We start from the raw sequence: 19336 nt of genomic DNA, 5'->3' as shown, positions 1-19336 counted from the left end.
TTTGTAAACAGCCAAGTGGCTGCATTTATTTTTAGGAACTCTTTTTCAGTTGACCTTCTCAGACTTCTCAGTTGCACAATCATCTTATTTACAAACAATGAGACTTTTGCTTTGTCCTTTCTAACATGTATTCTTTGTATTTGTCTGCTTCAATGTGAAATAATAATGGTGATCATGGGAATATTGTCTTGTTCTTGGCTAATGAAAAGGCTTCTCCCTTAAGCATACCATTGCTTTTTGGCTTGAAATACACACACACACACACACACACACACACACACACACACATGCACACACACATACGCACACACACACAATATCAGCTCATGAAGCTATCATCTGTTGCAGCTTTCATTTTCTACAAATGGCTAGAACAATATTTCCCATCCCACTTGAGTTTCTAAGACATTTCCATGCCCTCATCAACAAGAGGTGGAGTCCCCTGGACCCTGGGTGGGCCTCTGTCACTGCCTTGACTAGATAGAGTCTGAAAGAAGGGACACTAGTCCAGACTTCCAAGGTTAGGTCCTTCTCTTGGGATGCTCACCCTGGGAAGCAGACACCATGCCGTGTGGAAGGTGACATGAGAGGCCCACATGCCAAGGAACAAATGCCCTTTGCCCTCTGCTCTCAGTCCCAGTTGAGCTCCAAGCTAACAACCAGCACCAAGTTCCCTACTTGCCATCTTGGTTTTGGAGGCTTTAGCCCTCAGTGGGCTTGCTCCAGCTGATGCCACACAGAGTAGATTCAGATCCATAAGCAAAACGAATACTTGGAATTGTTTTAAGTCACTGTTTGGGGTAGTTTGTTCTGCAGCCATAGTTAACTAGAATAGCATCAATTCCAATTCCTATGCATTAAGAGAACTAAATTTTGTCAAATACCGTTTTTCTTTATATTTCTAAAAAGACTTTATTTATTTATTTTTAGATAGGGGGTAAGGGAGGGAGAAAGAGAGGGAGAGAAACATCAATGTCTGGTTGCCTCTCACATGCCCCCAACTGAAGACCTGGCCCGCAACCCAGGCATGTGCCCTGACTGGGAATTGAACCAGCGACCCTTTGATTCACAGCCCACACTCAATCCACTGAGCTATACCAGCCAGGGCTCTTTATTTTTTTTTATTGTGGTAAAACCTACACATCAAATTTACCATTTTGACAATTTTTAATGTACAGTACAGTAGCAATTAAGTTCAGACCATTCACATTGCTGTGTAACCATCCTCACCATCCACCCCAAGAACTTTTGCATCTCCCCAAACTGAAATCTGTCCCCATTAGACACTAACTCCCAATCAGCCTCTCCCAGTCCCTGGCACCAACCATCCTACTTTCTGTCTCTGAGAGTCTGACTCCTCCAGGGACGCCATGTAAGTGGAATCACACAGTATCTGTGCTTTTGTGACTGGCTTATTTCACTCAGCGTAATGTCCTCAAGGTCCATCCATGTGGAAACAGGATCAGAATGTCCCACCTTTTTAAGGCTGAAGGACATTCCATAGCATAGACTGATCACAGTTTGTTTATTTGTTTGCCCGTCAATGGCCACGTGGGTTGCTTCTGTCTTTTGGCTACTGTGGGTAATGCTGCTGTGAACACCGGTGTACAAATATGTGTTCTAATTCCTGCTTTAAATTCGTTTGGGTAGACCTTCAGTTTTCTTTGCAGTGTGTGTGTGCCTGTGTGATCTTTGTTCAGTCTGGAAACTAGATTCATTCAGTCAATCAGCCTAGAAGCACCTACTAAGCAGCAGACGTGGCTCTGGACTCTGGGAATGGAGCAGTGACTGAGACACGGTGTCCGTTTCTGTGGTTACTAATGTTATTCTAGGAGAGAAATGTTCTTCTGGTTTCATGAAACACATTTGGGAGCTTTTCTTTACTTCCTTAACACACTGCAACTACCCATTTCTGAAAGGCCAGAAAGAGTTCATTGGAGGCGTCAGGCTGTGGCAGTGCTGTCTGTCTACAAACCCCCTTTCTTTTCTGCTCAGCTGCTGTCTTTCTTCTGGGGTCAATTTTGGCAGTGTCAGTTCCCCCTGTGGTACCCCATGTGTGCCTTCAAACCCTTTGCACCGTGGCAGTGTCAGGGTCCCTCCTGGTCTGTCACTTAAGGCCACCTCTCAGGCCCAGACAGAACATACCTCACCTTGGGTTACAGTGGTTCAGGAGTGTGGAGGCCAGCCCTGAGGGGCCCTGTGCTTCTCCCTGTGGGACCCTCCCCCTCCTCGCCGCCTCCCCTTCCCTCTCTTTCCACCCCGTCACCTCCTCCCACTGCTGTCTCCTGCTCTCCCCACTAGGACAGATGCAGATGAAAAGATGTGCAACCCCATTAGTCATGGGGAAATGCGAGATAAAACCGCAATGAGATAGCTGTACGCACATGCCAGAATGACTAACACTGAAAAGACTGGTCATACCAAGTGTTGACAAGGACATGGAGCCAGGGGGGATGTAAACTAGAGCAGCCACTTTGGATGACTGTTGGGCAGTTTCCTATGAACTTGAACTTCACCTTTCCTAAACAAGCAGTTCCACTTCTAGGTGTATATCAAAGAGAAATGAGAGCATATGTTCACAAAAAGACTTGGACTTCAGTGTCCATAGTACCTTTATTCACATGAGCCGAAAACTGGAAACAGACCAAATATCCATCACCAGGTAAACAGATAAACAAAGCTGTCATATATCCTCACCATAGAGTGCTACTCCATACTGAAATGGAGTGAATGTGGTGATATCTGTATGAATGTCACATACACATATGCTGTGTGCTTCCATTTCTATGAAGTTCTAGAACATACAAGACCAGTGTGAATGACAGAGGTCACAATAGTATTTACCTTTGGGAGGTAGTTTCATGGATACTCCACTGCGTAAGTAGGGAAAGTTCAAGGTGCGCACTTAGTATGTTTGGGCTCAATAAAAATAATTTAAGCCCTGGCTGGTGTGGCTCAGTGGACTGAGCACAGGCCTAAGAACCAGAGGATCGCTTCCCGGTTCAATTTCCAATCAGGGCACATGCCTGGGTTGGGGGCCAGGTCCCCAGTAGTGAGTGTGCGAGAGGCAACCACACATTGATGTTTCTCTCCCTCTCTTTCTCCTTCCCTTCCCCTCTCTCTAAAGATAAATAAATAAAATCTTTTTTAAAGAATCTAAAAAGCATAATTTAAATATGCTAGCTTCTAAAGATATAAATTTCACTTTAAGTACCTCCTTCACTATCACCCACCAGTTTTATTATGCAGTTATTTTTATTCATGTAGTTCCAAGTATTTCAAAACTCTCATTATGATTTTTAAAACTTTGCAATGTATGCCAATTATGTGGGCATGCATGCACATGTGCACGTGCGTGCACACTGTTGACCTTAAACCCAGTCGCACTGTGCCCCAGCAATGTGGTCCGACACCAAGTCTTACAGCTTCCTTGCATCTTGCTTTATGGCTAGGATGCCTTCATTGTCTTTAGATGCCACTTGTGGACATGGGGTGACCGGGGAAGACACCAACCTGGCACAGAGCCCTTAGTCACAGGCTCGTTCACATTTTCTATGTCTTTACACAACTGTTGTCTGCTTGACCTAAATACCTTCAAGGGAAGTCCGTACAAACCTCCCTCTATTTTGCTAGATGTGTCTATTTCTTCCTGGAGTTCTCTGTCAATGTTTTGCTTCATGTATTTTGAACCTATTTTAACATTATTGCTAAAATGTTCTTATTTTATCCCAAAGTCTATTTTGTTGGATGTTAATATAGCTACGCCACATCTCTCCTGATTGGTAGGTGCCTAGTCTCTTTTTTCTCATTTTTTCACATGCACTCTTCCTACAGACATATGGTTTAGGTGTGTCTCTAGTAGACAGCATATGCCTGGAGGTTGTGGTTTTGATACAACATAATAATCTCTGTCATCTCTGACAGTCCCTTGATCTGAAGTCCTCTTTCAGAGGTGACATCTGTTATCTGTTGTGCCCACTCCCGCAGAAGCCTCCTGTGGGGCTGGTTCAGCTCCCTGTTGGTGTGATAGGCTCAGCTCCTCCATGTATTTGGGTTGTACCATATAAAGAACAATCTGGGGGGGAAGCCCATCTGAATAGCAAAGATGAAGAGTTTCTGATGGTAAACATTTCTGAATGGCTCACCTGGCAGGGCCGGGGGCTGTCTGGTGAAGCTGAGAAGCTAGGGGCAGGGTGGGGTGGCCTCAGTGTCTACACTTGACCCCCTGACACATCCAAGTGCAAGTGCTATTGCATTCCCGATTAAAGACTTTTGAAAATGAAGAATGTACTTTCAAACCATAACGATACTACCTTCACACTCACTAGGATGGGTATAATAAAAAGTCTGTAACAAGGGGTGGTGAGGATATGGAGGAATTGGAACCATGGGCCTTGCCGGTGGCAACGTGAAGTGGTGCAGCTGCTGTGGGAAACAGCGTGGTGACTCCTCAGAGGGTTAAACATGGAATTGGCATATGACCCAGCACTTCCACTCCTAGCTATGTGCCCATGAGAAAGGAAAATGTCTATTCCCACTGAAATTCATACAGAAATGTTCACAGCAGCATTCCTCACAGTAGCCAAAAGGTAGAAGCAACCCAAGTGTCCATCAACTGATGACTAGGTAAGCGATGTGTGGTCCATCCATACAGTGGAGTGCTGTCCAGCCATAAAAAGAGATGAAGTCCTGACACATACTCCACATAGATCAACCTTGAACACGTGATGTGGAGTAAAAGAAGGCAGGCACAAAAGTTACATATCGTATGATTCCATTTATATGACATGTCAAGAATAGGCAAATCTATACACATAGAAAAGTGGATCAGAGGGTGCTGGGGGCTGGAGAGAGGGGGATGGGGAATGAATGTGTATGGGTCCAGGGTTTCTTCTTGCATTAACAAAGAAGTCTCACATTAGATAGGCATGGCAGTAGCACAACCCTGTGAATATACTAGCCACCGAAAAGTACACTTTAAAGTGGTAAAACTGTGGTATGTCATTTATATCTCAATCTTTTAAAAGATTTTAGTTATTCATTTTTAGAGAGGGGGAAGAGAGGGAGAGAAACATCAATGCGTGCTTGCCTCTTGCACACCAACTGGACACCTGGCCTGCAACCCAGGCATGTGCCCTGACTGGGAATCAAACTGGTGATCCTTTGGTTCGCAGCCCGAGCTCAATCCACTGAGCTACACCAGCCAGGTTATATCTCAATTTTAAAAATGTATTATCAATAGCCCTGGCGGGCGTAGCTCAGTGGATTGAGCTCGGGCTGCGAACCAAAGGATCACCAGTTTGATTCCCAGTCAGGGCACATGCCTGGGTTGCAGGCTGTGACCCCCAGCAACCGCACATTGATGTTTCTCTCTCTCTTTCTTTCTCCCTCCCTTCCCTCTCTAAAAATAAGTAAATAAAATCTTTAAAAAAATGTATTATCAAAGTAAAATTTGAATCCCAAGTTGAGGTGGCAAGGGCTCCGGTTACACACAACAGAGTAGCAGCCAAGAACAAGGGCGGGAAGTGGTAGGACAAACTACACCTTGGCCGCCTCCTACCTCTCATGAACTTGAAGGTCATTCAGCTTCTCTAAACTCACTTTCCTTGAAGTAAGCCCTTGGTCACTGTTAGCTAGTCTCCAGAATGATTCGTGTCTCCGGATCTACAATGCAGCCATGAGAAAACAGCACAAGGCTGTGAGGAGCCGGCAGTCCTGATGTGCCCCCCGCCCCAGCTGCCCGTATGGGTCACCTGCTCTAACTCGCGTAGCCATCCAGCACCACAAGAGACAGGTGCTGCTGGGATCTCCTTTTAGAGAGAAGAAACTGAAGCACAGAGATTATGAAACTAACCCAAAGCTTCCCACCTAGTGAATGGCAAAGACCAATGTTGAGTTTTTTATAAAGGGGTTAAATACAGATACCATAAAATGCACTGTTTTCATGACTTTTCAATGTATAGCTCTGTGGCACTAAGAGCTTTCATATGTTGTGTCACCATCACCAACATTTGTCTCCAGAACTGTTTCATCTTCCCCAACTGAAACTCTGTCCCCATGGGACACTAATTCCCCTTCCTCTCCTTTCCCCAGTCCCTGGCACCAACCCTTCCACTTTCTGTCCCTATGACTCTGACAACTCTAGGGACCTCACAGAAGGGGAATCACCTAGTATTTGTCTATTCTGACTTGCTGGTTTCACTTAGCATCATGTCCTCAAGGCTTATCCATGTTGTAGCGTGTGTCAGAGCTTCCTTCCTTTTTAAGGCTGAATCATTTTCTACTGTTTTGTCCATCCATTCTTCTGTTGATGGACCTTTTGCTTAATGCGAAGAATACTACTATGTACATGGGTGTGCAAATCTCTTAGAAACTCTGCTTCTAACTTTTGGGGGTATAAACCCTGAAGTGTAATTGCTGGATCACATGGTAACTCTGTTTATTTTATTTTTTTCAGACAGCCTTACTTTTAAGCCAGGAAAGGCAAACAAGAAGGAAATGAAGTTCTACTTCACCCCTATCAGATCGACAGACAGTAAATCCTCTAACAGCACCAAGTAATGGCAAGGCAGTGGAACAGTGGGAACTCTGGTGGGCAGTAATTTCAGTAACCACTTTGGCAAGGGATTTGGCAATTTCCAGTCAAGGTGAAGTATAGCTGTGCTGCACATGAGCGCGTTGCCTTGCAAAGCACTCACACATAAGCAGAGGCACTGCCAGCAGCACTGAAAGAGGAAGTACCCAGATGGACACCCAAGGCCTGGGGAAAACTCGCACCAATCGGGTCCCACAGCCAGTGGGAGCAGGATCTGCACCGCATGGTACATTTATAGAAAGTTACAATGCACACAAGATAGTACAAATATTGCCAGTACACATGCACGGTCATCAGAAAGGCATGAAAGCATGCCGGGGAGTGGGGCATACCCAACTCCGGATGGTGGTTACCGCTGGGATGGACGGGCAGGGATGGGACTCCAACTCTGTTAGGGTTTCATGTCTTTTAAAGCAAGAGACCTGTGCTGGCTGAGACAGTGGTGGTAGCGACCGGTGGAGGCCCCCGTGGAAGTTAGGCGGGGTAGAGAAAGAAGAGGCAGAAGTAAAACCAGAAGTCAGCAGTTCTGAAGAGAAGCAGAAGGCAAAGATCAAAGTGAAAGGTGGGAAACGGAGAAAAAGATTAGAAAAGCATAAAAATGGTTAGAAGGATCCTCCTGTGCTACCATGGCCCAGGCTACAAATAGCAATGTAGTTCTCTGAACCCACAGGGGCTGGGCGCTGGCAATTGGCCAGCCCCCTGCCCTGTCGTGTGGTCCAACAGCCATCAGGCCACCTACCAGAGAGGCGGCGGGGACTCAAGGGGCACGTAGGACAGAGACTATTTATCTTAGCAACGAACATGGGTATTGCAGAACTATATTAGAGCTGAGAAAAAACAGGGCCCAAAGTTCCACTTAGCAGGGGAAGAGGCGCCCCCTCATCGTATGACTATTTCGGGGGCTCACTTGAGGACACAAATCACTTAGTTGATATTCATCCAAAGATTTCTACTCATGGAGATCTTTAGAGGTGAGAGGAAAATGTTTTGCCTGTTGGACATGCCCAGTTTTAACTGCTGAGAAACAAAATCTCCTTTGTTCCCCCCCTGTGCAGTGAAACATCCTACACAGGGTTTGGGCATTTCCTCTCCTCAGTGACACGTGATCACTGTGTGTGCCGGTGAACTATGCTTTGCTGAACCACTGTGGTGACAACGACGATAGCGGCTCTACTTTATTTCTAAATGCAAAGTATAACTACTTTTATAATAATTATTGTCTTGAATATTTTTCTAATGAAAAATATCTGAAGTAGATATAGGAGAATGTTAAGATTTGACAAAGCTAAGCCCTGACTGGTGTGGCTCAGTGGGTTGGCCATTGTCCCACAAAGCAAAAAGTTGTTGGTTTGATTCCTGGTCACCACTGATGTTTCTCTCCCTCCCTTTGTCCCTTCCTTCCCCTCTCCCTAAAAATAAATAAATAAAATCTTTTAAAATGTTGACAAAGCTAGCTGATGTGTAGAAAAGTATAATCTAGAAAACTAGAAAATTGTTTTTTCTTAAAACTTTTATTTATTTGCTCTTTAGAGAGAGAGGGAGGGAAGGGGAAACAGAGGGAAACATCTATGGGTTTCCTTTCTCACCCTAACTGGGACTGAACCCACAACCTAGGCCTGTGCCCTGACTGGGAATCGAATACCCAACCGACTGAGCCACACTGGTCAGGGCCAGAAAACTGTTTTAAGCAACACTAGGAACCCCAAAGCTATGAAGGAAAAGATGGACATACAGACATGTATGACAGCATTGATCTTCAAGCATATTGCTTTAGGATACCTACAAAGTCATAGATTAAGAAAATGAGACAAACCATAATTAAGAAAATATATTTATTATCTGTATGACAAATAAATAGTTAATATTTACAATATAAAAAGAGCTTCTAGCCCTGGCTGGCGTGGATCAGTGGATTGAGTGCCGGCCTGCAAACCAAAGGGTCGCTGGTTTGATTTCCAGTCAGGGCACAGGCCTGGGTTGCTGGCCAGGTCCTTGATTGGGGGGGCACACAAGAGACAACCACACACTGACATTTCTCTCCTTCTCTTTCTGCCTCCCTTCGCCTCTCTAAAAATAAATCAATAAAATCTTTTTTTAAAAGTTTCGGCACATTGTGAAGAATGAGGAAAGGATATAAACAAATAACTTCCAGAAGAACAAATGTGAACTTCCAGCAGACAAATGCACGAGCACCGGTTGTGTATGTGTGTGATGTGTGTGGAGGAGGCATGAGATAGAATCACAATGAGATCTCGTGTTGCACCCCCCCACACTCAGATTGGCATAAAATGAAAAAGCATGCTAACAGGTGGGTGGGGGTCCAGGGAGCCCTCTCTTGTCAGTGGTAGAAATGTGAATCCTAAGCGTCAGTGGGAAAATCAACCCAGGCATTTAAAATCCACATGCCCTTTGATCACACTTCTGAGACTGACCCGGAGTAGGTGAGCTCCAGGGCCTAGAGGCGCACATGTTCACTCTCTACCAGAGGGTTAGTGTGCTGGATGAGGACAGGGTGAAGCAGTCAGGTGCCAGCCCCAGCTGCGCATGGGGCGGCCTGGGGCAGTGTCTGCGCCCCTCACTATGAAGTGGGGAGAGCAAGTGCATGGGAGTACATGACCTATAGTGGAGCCACCAGATTCCTGACAGTCCTCTGAGAGGACCCATTGTCCACCTACCCTGCCACCATGAGCCTATGTTACCTATAATCAGAACAAAACCAACACAGCTATTTTCACTAGGGAACAAATCTCCAGGCCATGGCATGACAAGGATATCCTTGGCAACACTATTGCCACTTCTTCTAGGGAGAGCTAGAACAATAGAGGTGGATAGAGCTTTGGTCCAGAACGGGGGAGGCCTGGGTTTCTAATGCTCAAGTGTTGCAACTTGCAGCCGAGTAGAACTTCTAGAGTTTCAGTTTCTGTGAAACGTGGGGGTTGATGCAGATGGTTTCTAAGATTCCTCCCAGCTTTGGAGCTTCTAAACCGTTAAGCCAAACGTGGGGAGAGGGCCCATTGGGTAACCATTGGCTTCTCAGCTGTGCTGTGTGTGGGGGTATAAGATGAAGACAGTGATAGTAACAACAATGGACAAATGGACAGGGAGGGGCAGCAAGGACTTCGGAGAGCACAGTGGGCTGGGGGCATAGCCCTAGCCTCCTTCCTCCAGTGTGTCAAACACTGCTAGCACCCTCGAACCCCAGGGCAGGGCTGGGGCAGTCTGTGGTCCTGGCCCCAGGAGCCATGGCTCAGCTCAGCAGAGCTGGAGGAGACCAGGAAGCTGCATGGCTAATGCTGGCCAAGTGTTTTGAGAAACACTGATCAAAAATGGGGCAGAAAGAAAAAGTTCCAGGCCTCTGCCTTTAATTGGCTTGGTTCAATATAGAGTTGTCTGATTTAACAAATAAAAGACATGTCCAGTTCAATCTGAATTTCAGATAACAACGAATAATTTAAAGAACAATATTTTCTAGGAGAATTTTATTTTTTTATTGATTTTTTATTGATGAGACGGGGGAGAGAGAGAAAGAAACATTGTTTTGTTGTTCCACTTATTTATATATTCATTGGTTGAGTCTTTTATGTGCCCTGAGCAGGGATCAAACTTGCAACCTTGGCGTATTGGGATGACATTCTAACCAACCGACCTACCTTGCCAGGGCCCCAGTTTTTCAATAAAAAGCACACTTGATAATGATATTTTGGACATACTGGTACTAAAACATTATTCACTGTCCTGCATTTCATCTGACAACCTTGGATGGGAGCCCCTGCGGGAGAGAGTGGGGTTGGGCTTCTGGAGGCCTCTGCCCTGCTCCAGCTGTCGCTTTCACAGGAGTCCTGAGGGTGGGGCTCACCCTTCCCAGGGTCTCCCCCAGCTCTGGAGTGGTAAAGTCCCCCTGTGGTTCCCCTCGCCCCGGCAAAGTGGTGCTCTAGTTCTCTGTGAAACTGTCTTGAATCACCCTGATCTGAGCATACCACCTGTTTCCTGTGCAGACGCAGCCTGACATGGGAGCAGAATAAAAACCAGAAGGTTCTCAGGCTTATTTATTAAGTAGGTATTGGTAGAAATAAAATAAGTTATTGGTGCTTGTGGCTCAAAGGTGTGGAATGAGCAAGACTATGCAAAGCCCCAACAGTGGATCCACTCTGTCAATCAAGCAAACAACGACTAAGAGACAAGTAACAAGAAGGGCGCAAATCACCCGGATACCAAGTTAAGAGCCTGCCCCTTTCATTCCTCCGCCCTCCCACCCCCCTCTCTAACTGAGCCACCCAAGGAAGCACATCTTCCTCTCTCTCTCCCTCTGGCCTCTTTGAGATAAGGGCACTCAGTCTTTTCCCTCTTCTAGGGCATATAGAGCCTTGCAGACAACTGTAATGGAGTAAAGCTGCCTTCCTAAGGAAGTGCTGCCCCTGCTCTTCCCCTGCTGGCACACCCTGCCTCGGGGTCATAGTCCTGCGCCAGGCCCCACCATTTGCCCAGGCCTTGGGGAAGAGGTGGAAGCTGGTCGGCAGGCACCCAAGCACAGGAAATGCTCATGGGCTTACACCTGCTGGGTTCTTCAGGTGACGGCTTGGTTGAGACCCATCGCCCATTTTAAAGTTTGTTTTTTTTTTTTTATCCTTACCCAAGGACATGCTTATTGATTTTAGAGGAAGGGGAAGGGAGGGACAAAGAGAATGAGAGAAACATTGATGTGAGAAACATCGATTTGTTGCCATTCGTATGTGCCCTGGCTAGGGACCAAACCCACAACCTAGGCATGTGTCCTGACAGAATTGAACTTGGACCTCCTGGTTTGCAAGACGATGCCCAAGCAACTGAGCCACACTAGCCTGGGCCACCACCCATTTTATTTTTAAATTTTTATAAAGATTTTATTTTTTTATTTTTATTTTTTTTAAGATTTTATTTATTTTTAAAGAGAAGGGAAGGGAGCGAGAAAGAAAGGGAGAGAAACATCAATGTGTGGTTGCCTCTTGCACGTCCCCAACTGGGGATCTGGCCCACAACCCAGGCATGTGCCCTGACTGGGATTTGAACTGGTGACCCTTTGATTTGCAGTCCAGCACTCCAGCCACTGAGCCACACCAGCCAGGGCTTATTTTATTTATTTTTAGAGAGAGGGGAAAGGAGGAAGAAAGAGAGGGAGAAAAACATCGATGTGTGAGAGAAACATTGATCGGTTGCCTCTCACATGCCAACTGGGGACCTGGCCTGCAACCCAGGCATGTGCCCTGACTGGGAATCAAACCAGCTTTGCAGGCCAATGGTCAATCCACTGAGCCACACCAGCCAGGGCCCACTACCCATCTTATATGTGCCCAGGCAGGACAAGACATCTGGCCCAGGAACCCAGTTTCAAAAGCATCTCAGTAGTCATAGCAATGGTCCACATGCCACCCTGAGAGACTCTAGGAGGGGGCCTCAGAGGGGCACTGAGCTAATGCACATGTGCGTCCAGGCCTGGTATGCCATTTGTCAGGGACTGGGCATCCTCTCTCTGTCCCCATCTTTGTCTTTAAAGACCCCAGGCTATTCAGGGAACTGAGGGTGAAACAGGCATCTAAAGAACACATTAACAAGCAAGGAGAAAGAATGCAGAGGGATGTTCTCCAGGGGCGTGCAGTGGGCAACCCAAAGAGAATCCTCAGCTCCAGAATCTCTTGAGCTGCAGAATCACCCCCAGGCTCACCTCCAGGCTCACTGGCTCAAACATTGCCATTTGCACGAGAGGTATGCTGAGGGTTTAAAGAAGCCAACTCCAGGGACCCACCCTGAGATGTCATCAGGAGATGGTTCCTAAGGACCTGGGGTGACAGGGATGTGGGGACTACTCAGACCACACTCTGGATCTTTCCAATGGTGGCAGACGTATGACACTTACGTAACCCTAAGGAATTCAGTAACCCCACGGGAATTTTTTTTTTTTATTTTTAGAAACAGGTGAAGGGAGGGACAGAGAGAGAGAAACATCTGTGTGAGAAACATCGATCCCTTGTGTCTCACATGCACCCCAACTAGAGCCATACCTGCAACCCAGGCATGGGCCCCACTGGCAATTGAACCCATACCTTTTGGTTTACAGGATGACCCTCCAGCCGAGCCACACTGGCCAGGGTGCCACAAGGATTGTTAAAACATGGAATACCCAACTATTTAGTCAGGGGCACTGACCTCTTTCCCCTTAGATTGTCAAATTAAAAAATGATAACAGCCAACACAATAACAGCCATCCGGTGCGAATGCATCAAAACTATACCACTTTTGTCAGATTGGCAAAAAATATATTTTTTGGTGTGCTGCAGAATTTCAGTAATCATCGGCTTGTGTGTGCCATGAGATGAAAATGGTTGAAAATCACTAAGCTAAGAACATCTAAGGCACACCCTGCCTCTGAGGGTAGACCCACCAAGCGACGTTCTGTTGAGATGTGTTTCTTCACCTAGACACACCCTGCTTTCTTCCACAGAGGGTATGAGGTGACGTGGCTTCCTTGTGACCTGCTGTTAGCTTGGTGGTTAAGATGTCATGGTGACCTAGTGCTCTCGCCTTCCGATTTCCCCATCAGTCTGCTGGGCACGCATTTCATGTGACTCACTCTCCCTGAACCCTCACCCTTGGGAACACTCACTGGTAACCTCACTGCCTGGCCCGGTGCGCTGGCCAGCAGCTACACTACCCCTCTGTCACAAGTCCACATTTGTAACCTGCATCCTGAAGTTATTGCAGACAACCATTCTCTCTCCAACTGCATCATGGATTTCCTTTCCATGTCATTTCCCCCCAACATTTTATTGTGAAAAATTTCAAACTACAAAAAAGTTATAAGAATAATAAAATACAATAACATTTCTCCCCTAAATATTGAAGCCCATAACTTTGAAGGAAGGGACAGTCTTCTGTAATAATATCTTACACACTCAGGAAATTTTTTAAAAAGCATCCATTTATTGTTTTATTTATTTATGCATTCATTGGATTCACTGGTTGATTTTTGTATATGCCCTGACTGGGGACTGAACACACAACCTTAGTGTAACAGGACAGTGTTCTAACCAACTGAGCTACCAGACCAGGGCACATCCAGGAAATTTAACACTGAGGACAACATGTCATCTGTTTGTCCATTTTGACGTTGGGGGTAAGCAGCTGTAAGGTCTTTCCACACTTTACTGCATCTTCCCCTCAGGAGGGAGTCTCTGGCAAGTGTTTAAATTTGTCAGAAATAAGAATGCGAAGTGGAACTGAAGCACATCACAGACTTTGGACCAGAAATGGCCCGTGAGCCGCTGGAAGAGATGCCACTGCACCAGCTGATGGTCATACAGCTTGAGGACCACAAAGCCCAGGCAGGAGAGCACTCCCAGAACCAAGTACACTCCTGAGCAGTTGCTGCCGTAGCACCTGTGGACACGCAGCGCCTGACCCACGGTGGCAGCGATGTGCGCACCCAGCGCAACCTCAAACCCGCGGGGGTGCAGCAGGGCAAGGCCATAACTGAACAGTGAGAGGCACTCAATGGCAAGGAGCAAGTGGGGCTCCCAGCCCCTCTCCAGGTAGAGGCACCAGGCCACTGGCCATGCAAAGATGGGCAAGGTGAACCACTGGTCCAGCACAGCAGTGGGGTGCGTCTGCAGCCCAATCCGCAGCCACTGCACGGGGCCGTAGATCAGGGCCATGCCCGCAAAAACATCCTTCAGGTAACAAACCCGTCTCACCTCATCGGGGTGCCCTATGGTGTCGACATTTCTCCGGAGCCAGTATACTCCTAGGAGCACATAGGCCAAGTTAATGAGTGAGTTGAAGGGCATGGCCAGGAAGGCAGGGAAGCTGGCTACTGGGGCTTCCGCGTAGTGCTCATAGCCCACTTGCACCGCGACACTTTCAAAAATGCCCATGTAGACAGTGCCCATACAGAGGCAGCTGGCCACAGCCACGTGGCAGAGAGCCTGCCTTGACTGGGGCTTCATCTGGAACCCTAGTTGTGACCTGGGGCAAAGAGCTTAAAAGAGTGGCAGCCTTCGCAGTTATTTCAAAATTCAGACAAACAGTTTTTGCAAAACGCTCCTTGGCCTCCCAGCTGAGCCAACAGGAAGAAGTCCTGTGATTTCCGGTGACTTCCGACGCAGATGCTGTGACCTTGCCCTGGAGTGGCAGTGGCAGACCAGAGAAAGGCGGGGGTCCTGCTGATTGGCTGGCATGAGCAGAAGACCGTCCTGCCTTTTTCCTCTGTGGTTAGAAAAAGAGTGTGGTTAGAAAGAAAACCATCCAAAAAAAGAGTCTCCATCTTGCCGACTCTCAGCCTCAGGATCCATCAACAGTTTTCATCAAAAAAAAAAAAAAAGTGAAGCAATAGCTCCAGTATGTTCACCTTCTTACACATGGGCTCTAGAATCCTCTCTTGCCTAAGCATTTCATGCCTCTCCTGATACCTATGCTGTTCTCTCATTTGTGGACCAAAAATCCTGCTCCTGCCCTGGCTGGTGTGGCTCAGTGGATTGAGTGCCAGCCTGCAAACTGTAAGGTCACTGGTTCGATTCCCAGTCAGGGCACATGTCTGGGTTGAGAGCCAGCTCCCCAGTTTGGGATGTGCAAGAGGCAACGGATTGCTGTTTCTCTCCCTCTCTTTCTCCCTCCCTTCCCTTCTCTTGAAAAATGAATAAAAATCTTTTTAAAAAATCCTGTGCTTTGCCCTACTTCCCTTAGAGCCACTGTATTTACAGACTCCAACCTTTCCTAGGTCTGTTCTTAAAACTCAGAACGGGCTTTCCCACTTCAGTGATGTCATAAGTGTGGAAGATTCCAGGCTAGCTCCAAAACACTTATAACCAAATAGCCAGCTGAATGAAAGACTGAGCCGTAGTCTGAGTTCTCGAATCCAAGGCAAGAGATGGTGTGGTGCTGGAGGAGGAGGGGGAGGAGGGTAAACATCTCCCCTCTGCTTCTTGGGTGTGAGGCCAGGCAACACAAGGAGCTCTCCGAGCCTGCTACCCTGGCTTGCCCCCCTGCCGTCCCCAGATGTGCCATACCATCCCCAAATCACCCAAGCTATTTAAAACAATGCAGACTTATCATTGACTGTCAACTGCTTTGAGGCCAGCTGTGGGGTGATTTGGCCTAGTAGCCTAGAAACATATTAACAAAGAAAGAAGAGGTTCAATGCTCTGAAAATGACTCAAAGCCAAGACAGCTGTTGTGCAGGCATGGGGAAGAGGACTGTGTTCAAACCTCCGCCCCCTGCAACCTACTGTGTGACCTTAGCCATTCTGAGCCTCAGTTTACATACCTATAGAATGGGGATGCTACCAGTACCTCTTCCAGAGTCCTTGTATGAATTAAAGGAGTTCGTATGCTTGAAGGCCACTTAGCACCATTTTAAAAAAGATTTATTTATCTTTACAGAGAGGGGAAGGGAGAGAGAAAGAGGGAGAGAAACATTGATCAGTTGCCTCTGGTACGTGCCCCAACCAGGGAGAGCCCAGGCATGTGCCCTGACCAGGAATTGAGCCTGCAACCTTTCACTTTGCAGGATGACACTCAACCAACTGAGCCACGCCAGCCAGGAGTAGCACCATTTATTTTCAGTGGCACAATCTCTACCTCCCCTCCCGCAGTTTAGGACCTGAAAGGGCAGGACAGGGGCTGATTTTTTGCTTTCCCTTTGGTGCTCAGCGAAGACCCACTCAATTTCTTCCCTTTTTTCATTTGTAAAGTATATTTATTTAATGTTTTTTAATTTTTGAAAATTATTTTTATTGTATTTTTCCATTTCCATGTATTCCCCCTATAGTCCCTTCCACCTCCATCCACCTCCACCCCCTCAAGACCTGCTCGATTTCCATTCAATTTCATTCAAGCACTAAGCCAGCATCTTTACTCTTTCTCCTTACTCTTTCATTGGCCCTGTTTGCCACTTCAGTTCTTAGCAGGACCAAGGGGGCCCACCTGCATTCTTTGGGGAGGGAGCTGCTTGACATCATGCTGAGCTTTCTTGCTCTCACCTGTCCTGCCTTAGGGGTCTGCTCTTAAGGAGGACCAGGCGGCCTAGCATTTTTACAAGTGAATGGAAACCCTCACCCTGACTCTGCATCTGCTGGTTGACCACAAGCCTCCATCTCAGCATGTGGCACTGTCGGCACCTCCCACTCCCTCTTCTCTGGCTAAGGAGCTTCCAGGCCACCCCTGCCCTGGGGTTACCACTTCCAGGCTGGTGGCCACTAAGGTGGTTTTGACGTGGTTTACACACAGCAGTCCCCCCAGGGTCTTCCCCAAATATCCCTGAATCGGATCACATCAGCCCCTGCTCAACACCCTTCAATGGCTGGCTCTTCATGCATAACCCTATCCCAGCCTCTTGGCCAGACATCAAAGTGTCATCCCCCTGTAGCCCTGAGAGCTTCCCAGGCCTGGTTTATCCTCCCGGCTAGAACAAGACTAGTCCTCCTTCTCTCCTGCACCTGGCCTGCTCACACCCCCAACTTGGCTGTCATTTCCTCTCAGGTGCTTCCCCACTGAGCTCCTGATTCTGGCTGGGCGGGGAGCTGAGGCCTGCCTGGTGTCCCTGGGTCCCTCCCTGCACCCATCTGGGGCCTGGCTTCCTGGTGTGAAGTACCAGGCCTTCAGGGCCCCATGTAGCCCAAGCTACCCTGACTCTCCTATCTGCTAGCAAGCATAGAGGAGAGCCAGGGACAGAAGTCAAACACTGTCAACTTGATAGAGAAGGAGGTCCAGGAAGGACATGGCAAGTGACTCTTCCCTTCTGCTACCCTGACAGAGTCCACTTGAGCCCTTGTGCAAGTTGAAAGTGACATGTAATTAAACCAATTTCCCAAGTTCACCAGGAACACCACTACTGAGTGTTTTATGATGTAGCTCCTCTACACCCCTGAAGTGCCATGACCTTTGTTGCAGGACACTCCAAATTCTTCATAGATTTCCCCAGCACCTGGCATACAAAGGCCAAAGGATCCATAGTATCAGCTCCCTGTTCTGGGGTCTTTGGGGGAAGTCCTGCAAAGCAAGACAATCTCCTGGCTAAGGGGCTAACACACATTCCTTAGATTCTCTTGCTTCCTGGGGTGATACGCATTTAAGCAGGAAACACTAACACCTGTCACAGTGATGGCTTCTTTGGCCTGTAGCATTTGACAACTCCTTGTTGTGCCCGACTACCCTAATCACCCTTGCTGCCTTTCTGCAGATAAGGGGGTGCCAACCCTAGGGCTTCAATGTGGGACACCCCAAAATGAGGTCAATCTGAGCCACCTGACTGCCCAAGGAACCTGGAGCAACCACATGGATCCCTGAACTCTGGGGAGGGTGTTGCTGAGTGTGGGTAAGGGCCCTGGGAATCAGCAGCTCAGCTTCCTTATGTTATAGGGGAGAGATTCAGGGTCAGAGAGGGGAGGTGAATCTCAAAGGTCATTTAGGGCAGTTGGTAGCACTGCCACACAGGTGAGGCTTCTTTGGCTTTTCTCAAACAATTGCTTCCAAATGCAAAAGTAAAACAAGAGAATTACAACATAAATATGTCAAAAGACAGTTACTAAAATAGTTTTGAAAATGTGAGATTATGGTAATATATGTGCTTCTTTACTAATAGGTTAAATTTCAGGACCTACAGGTAGGTTAAATAACTACAATAATTTCAAAGTAGTTATTCTGCCTGCCAGTAGGTCTTGTCATTTAGTTAATTTCAGGATATCTACAACAAAAGTTATACGATCTAAAATGATCTATCATTTTCCCAGGTGACAAAGTCACCTGGCTAACGGTCTTTGCTCTGCGGCTTACATTCATAATTGCGGGAAAAGCCAAATTTTGGCTAAAGGCTGGTGAAAATAAAGACAAAATAAAGATGACAGTGAAAAAAAAATCATCCGTTGTCACTCTCAGCTCCCAAACACCGGTGCAGGGCTCCTGCATTATAGCCTGTGCCTGGCATTGAGCCTGACGGTGCAGAGCCCAGACGGCCTCTGGTAAGATCTGTAACTGACTTGGAACCCGGGGGTAACGTCAGTACCCACCTCTCAAGGTTGTAGTGAGAACTCACAGTATTGGCGCGAAAAGGCCAGCGATCACCATCCGGGTATTTGGTCTCTCTCGCTTGGCTGGGGGAAATTCAAATATCGAGAACGGCGGACCCGAAAAGCGGTCTTGCGCCTGCGCGCGGGGCGGGGCGCGGGGCCCTGGGAAGCAAGCGGGAGGCGGGGCGGGGTGACGCGAGGCGACACAGAGTTCTCCCGCGCCCGCCAGCTCAACTCGAACGGCGCTTGCCCGGCTGCCAGCCCAGCGGCCTGCAGGGCTGGGGGCGGCCCAACGCGCTGCGGCGCCCTGGCGCGCAGCCCGGCTCATTTAGTTGGAGCGCCGGCGGAGGCGGTGGAGGCGCTGCTCCCGGGGGCGGAGCCAGCTGGCCTGGGAGCCTGGGAGCCGGATGCGTCACCGCCCACTCTCGCCCCGCCTCCGGCTGTCCTCGCCTTGAGCTCGCCCGCTCTCCAGCGGACGCTGGGTGTACGGAGCGGGAAAACGTCCACCCCCAGTTCCAGGCGCGACTCTAGTGTCTCCTGTCAGCCACCCTCAGCAACCTATGCCCTGTCCCCACTGCTAGTTAAAAGCAACTCGGGTGTATGTCCCTTCCGCGACCCGGGGCGGGGGACCGTTCCCGGGGGGGCGGGGCTAAACTCGTCTGAGGCGTTCTCATCCGGGCATTCCCCAGATGCCGCAGCCGCCATCTTT

General features: G+C 47.9%; 1 protein-coding gene across 2 annotated transcripts; it reads right to left on the bottom strand.

The window, feature by feature from the left end:
* Window positions 1-13529: 13529 nt before the first annotated feature.
* On the bottom strand, window positions 13530-19140 carry TMEM187 (transmembrane protein 187). 2 transcript variants are annotated; one of them, XM_045845437.1, is made up of 2 exons: window positions 18628-19140; window positions 13530-14830 (listed from the first exon to the last, which is right to left on the bottom strand). In XM_045845437.1, exon 2 carries the CDS (start codon window positions 14569-14571, stop codon window positions 13771-13773), a length of 801 nt encoding a protein of 266 aa, XP_045701393.1. In that variant the 5' UTR covers window positions 14572-14830; window positions 18628-19140; the 3' UTR covers window positions 13530-13770. The 2 variants fall into 2 exon arrangements, with proteins under 2 accessions (XP_045701393.1, XP_045701394.1); XM_045845438.1 differs by having other exon boundaries at window positions 18654-19140.
* Between the last annotated feature and the right edge of the window lie 196 nt (window positions 19141-19336).

The sequence above is a fragment of the Phyllostomus hastatus genome, unplaced genomic scaffold (genome assembly GCF_019186645.2).
Source record: "Phyllostomus hastatus isolate PE091 unplaced genomic scaffold, TTU_PhHast_1.1 phas_contig_471, whole genome shotgun sequence".
Classification (NCBI taxonomy): domain Eukaryota; kingdom Metazoa; phylum Chordata; class Mammalia; order Chiroptera; family Phyllostomidae; genus Phyllostomus; species Phyllostomus hastatus.
The sequence above is the reverse complement of the archived record's forward strand: the minus strand, read 5'-3'. Positions and strand labels throughout refer to the sequence as shown.

Coding starts and splice junctions, on each gene's coding strand:
- TMEM187 (XM_045845437.1), bottom strand. CDS start 14,571: ATGAAGCCCCAGTCAAGGCAGGCTCTCTGCCACGTGGCTGTGGCCAGC.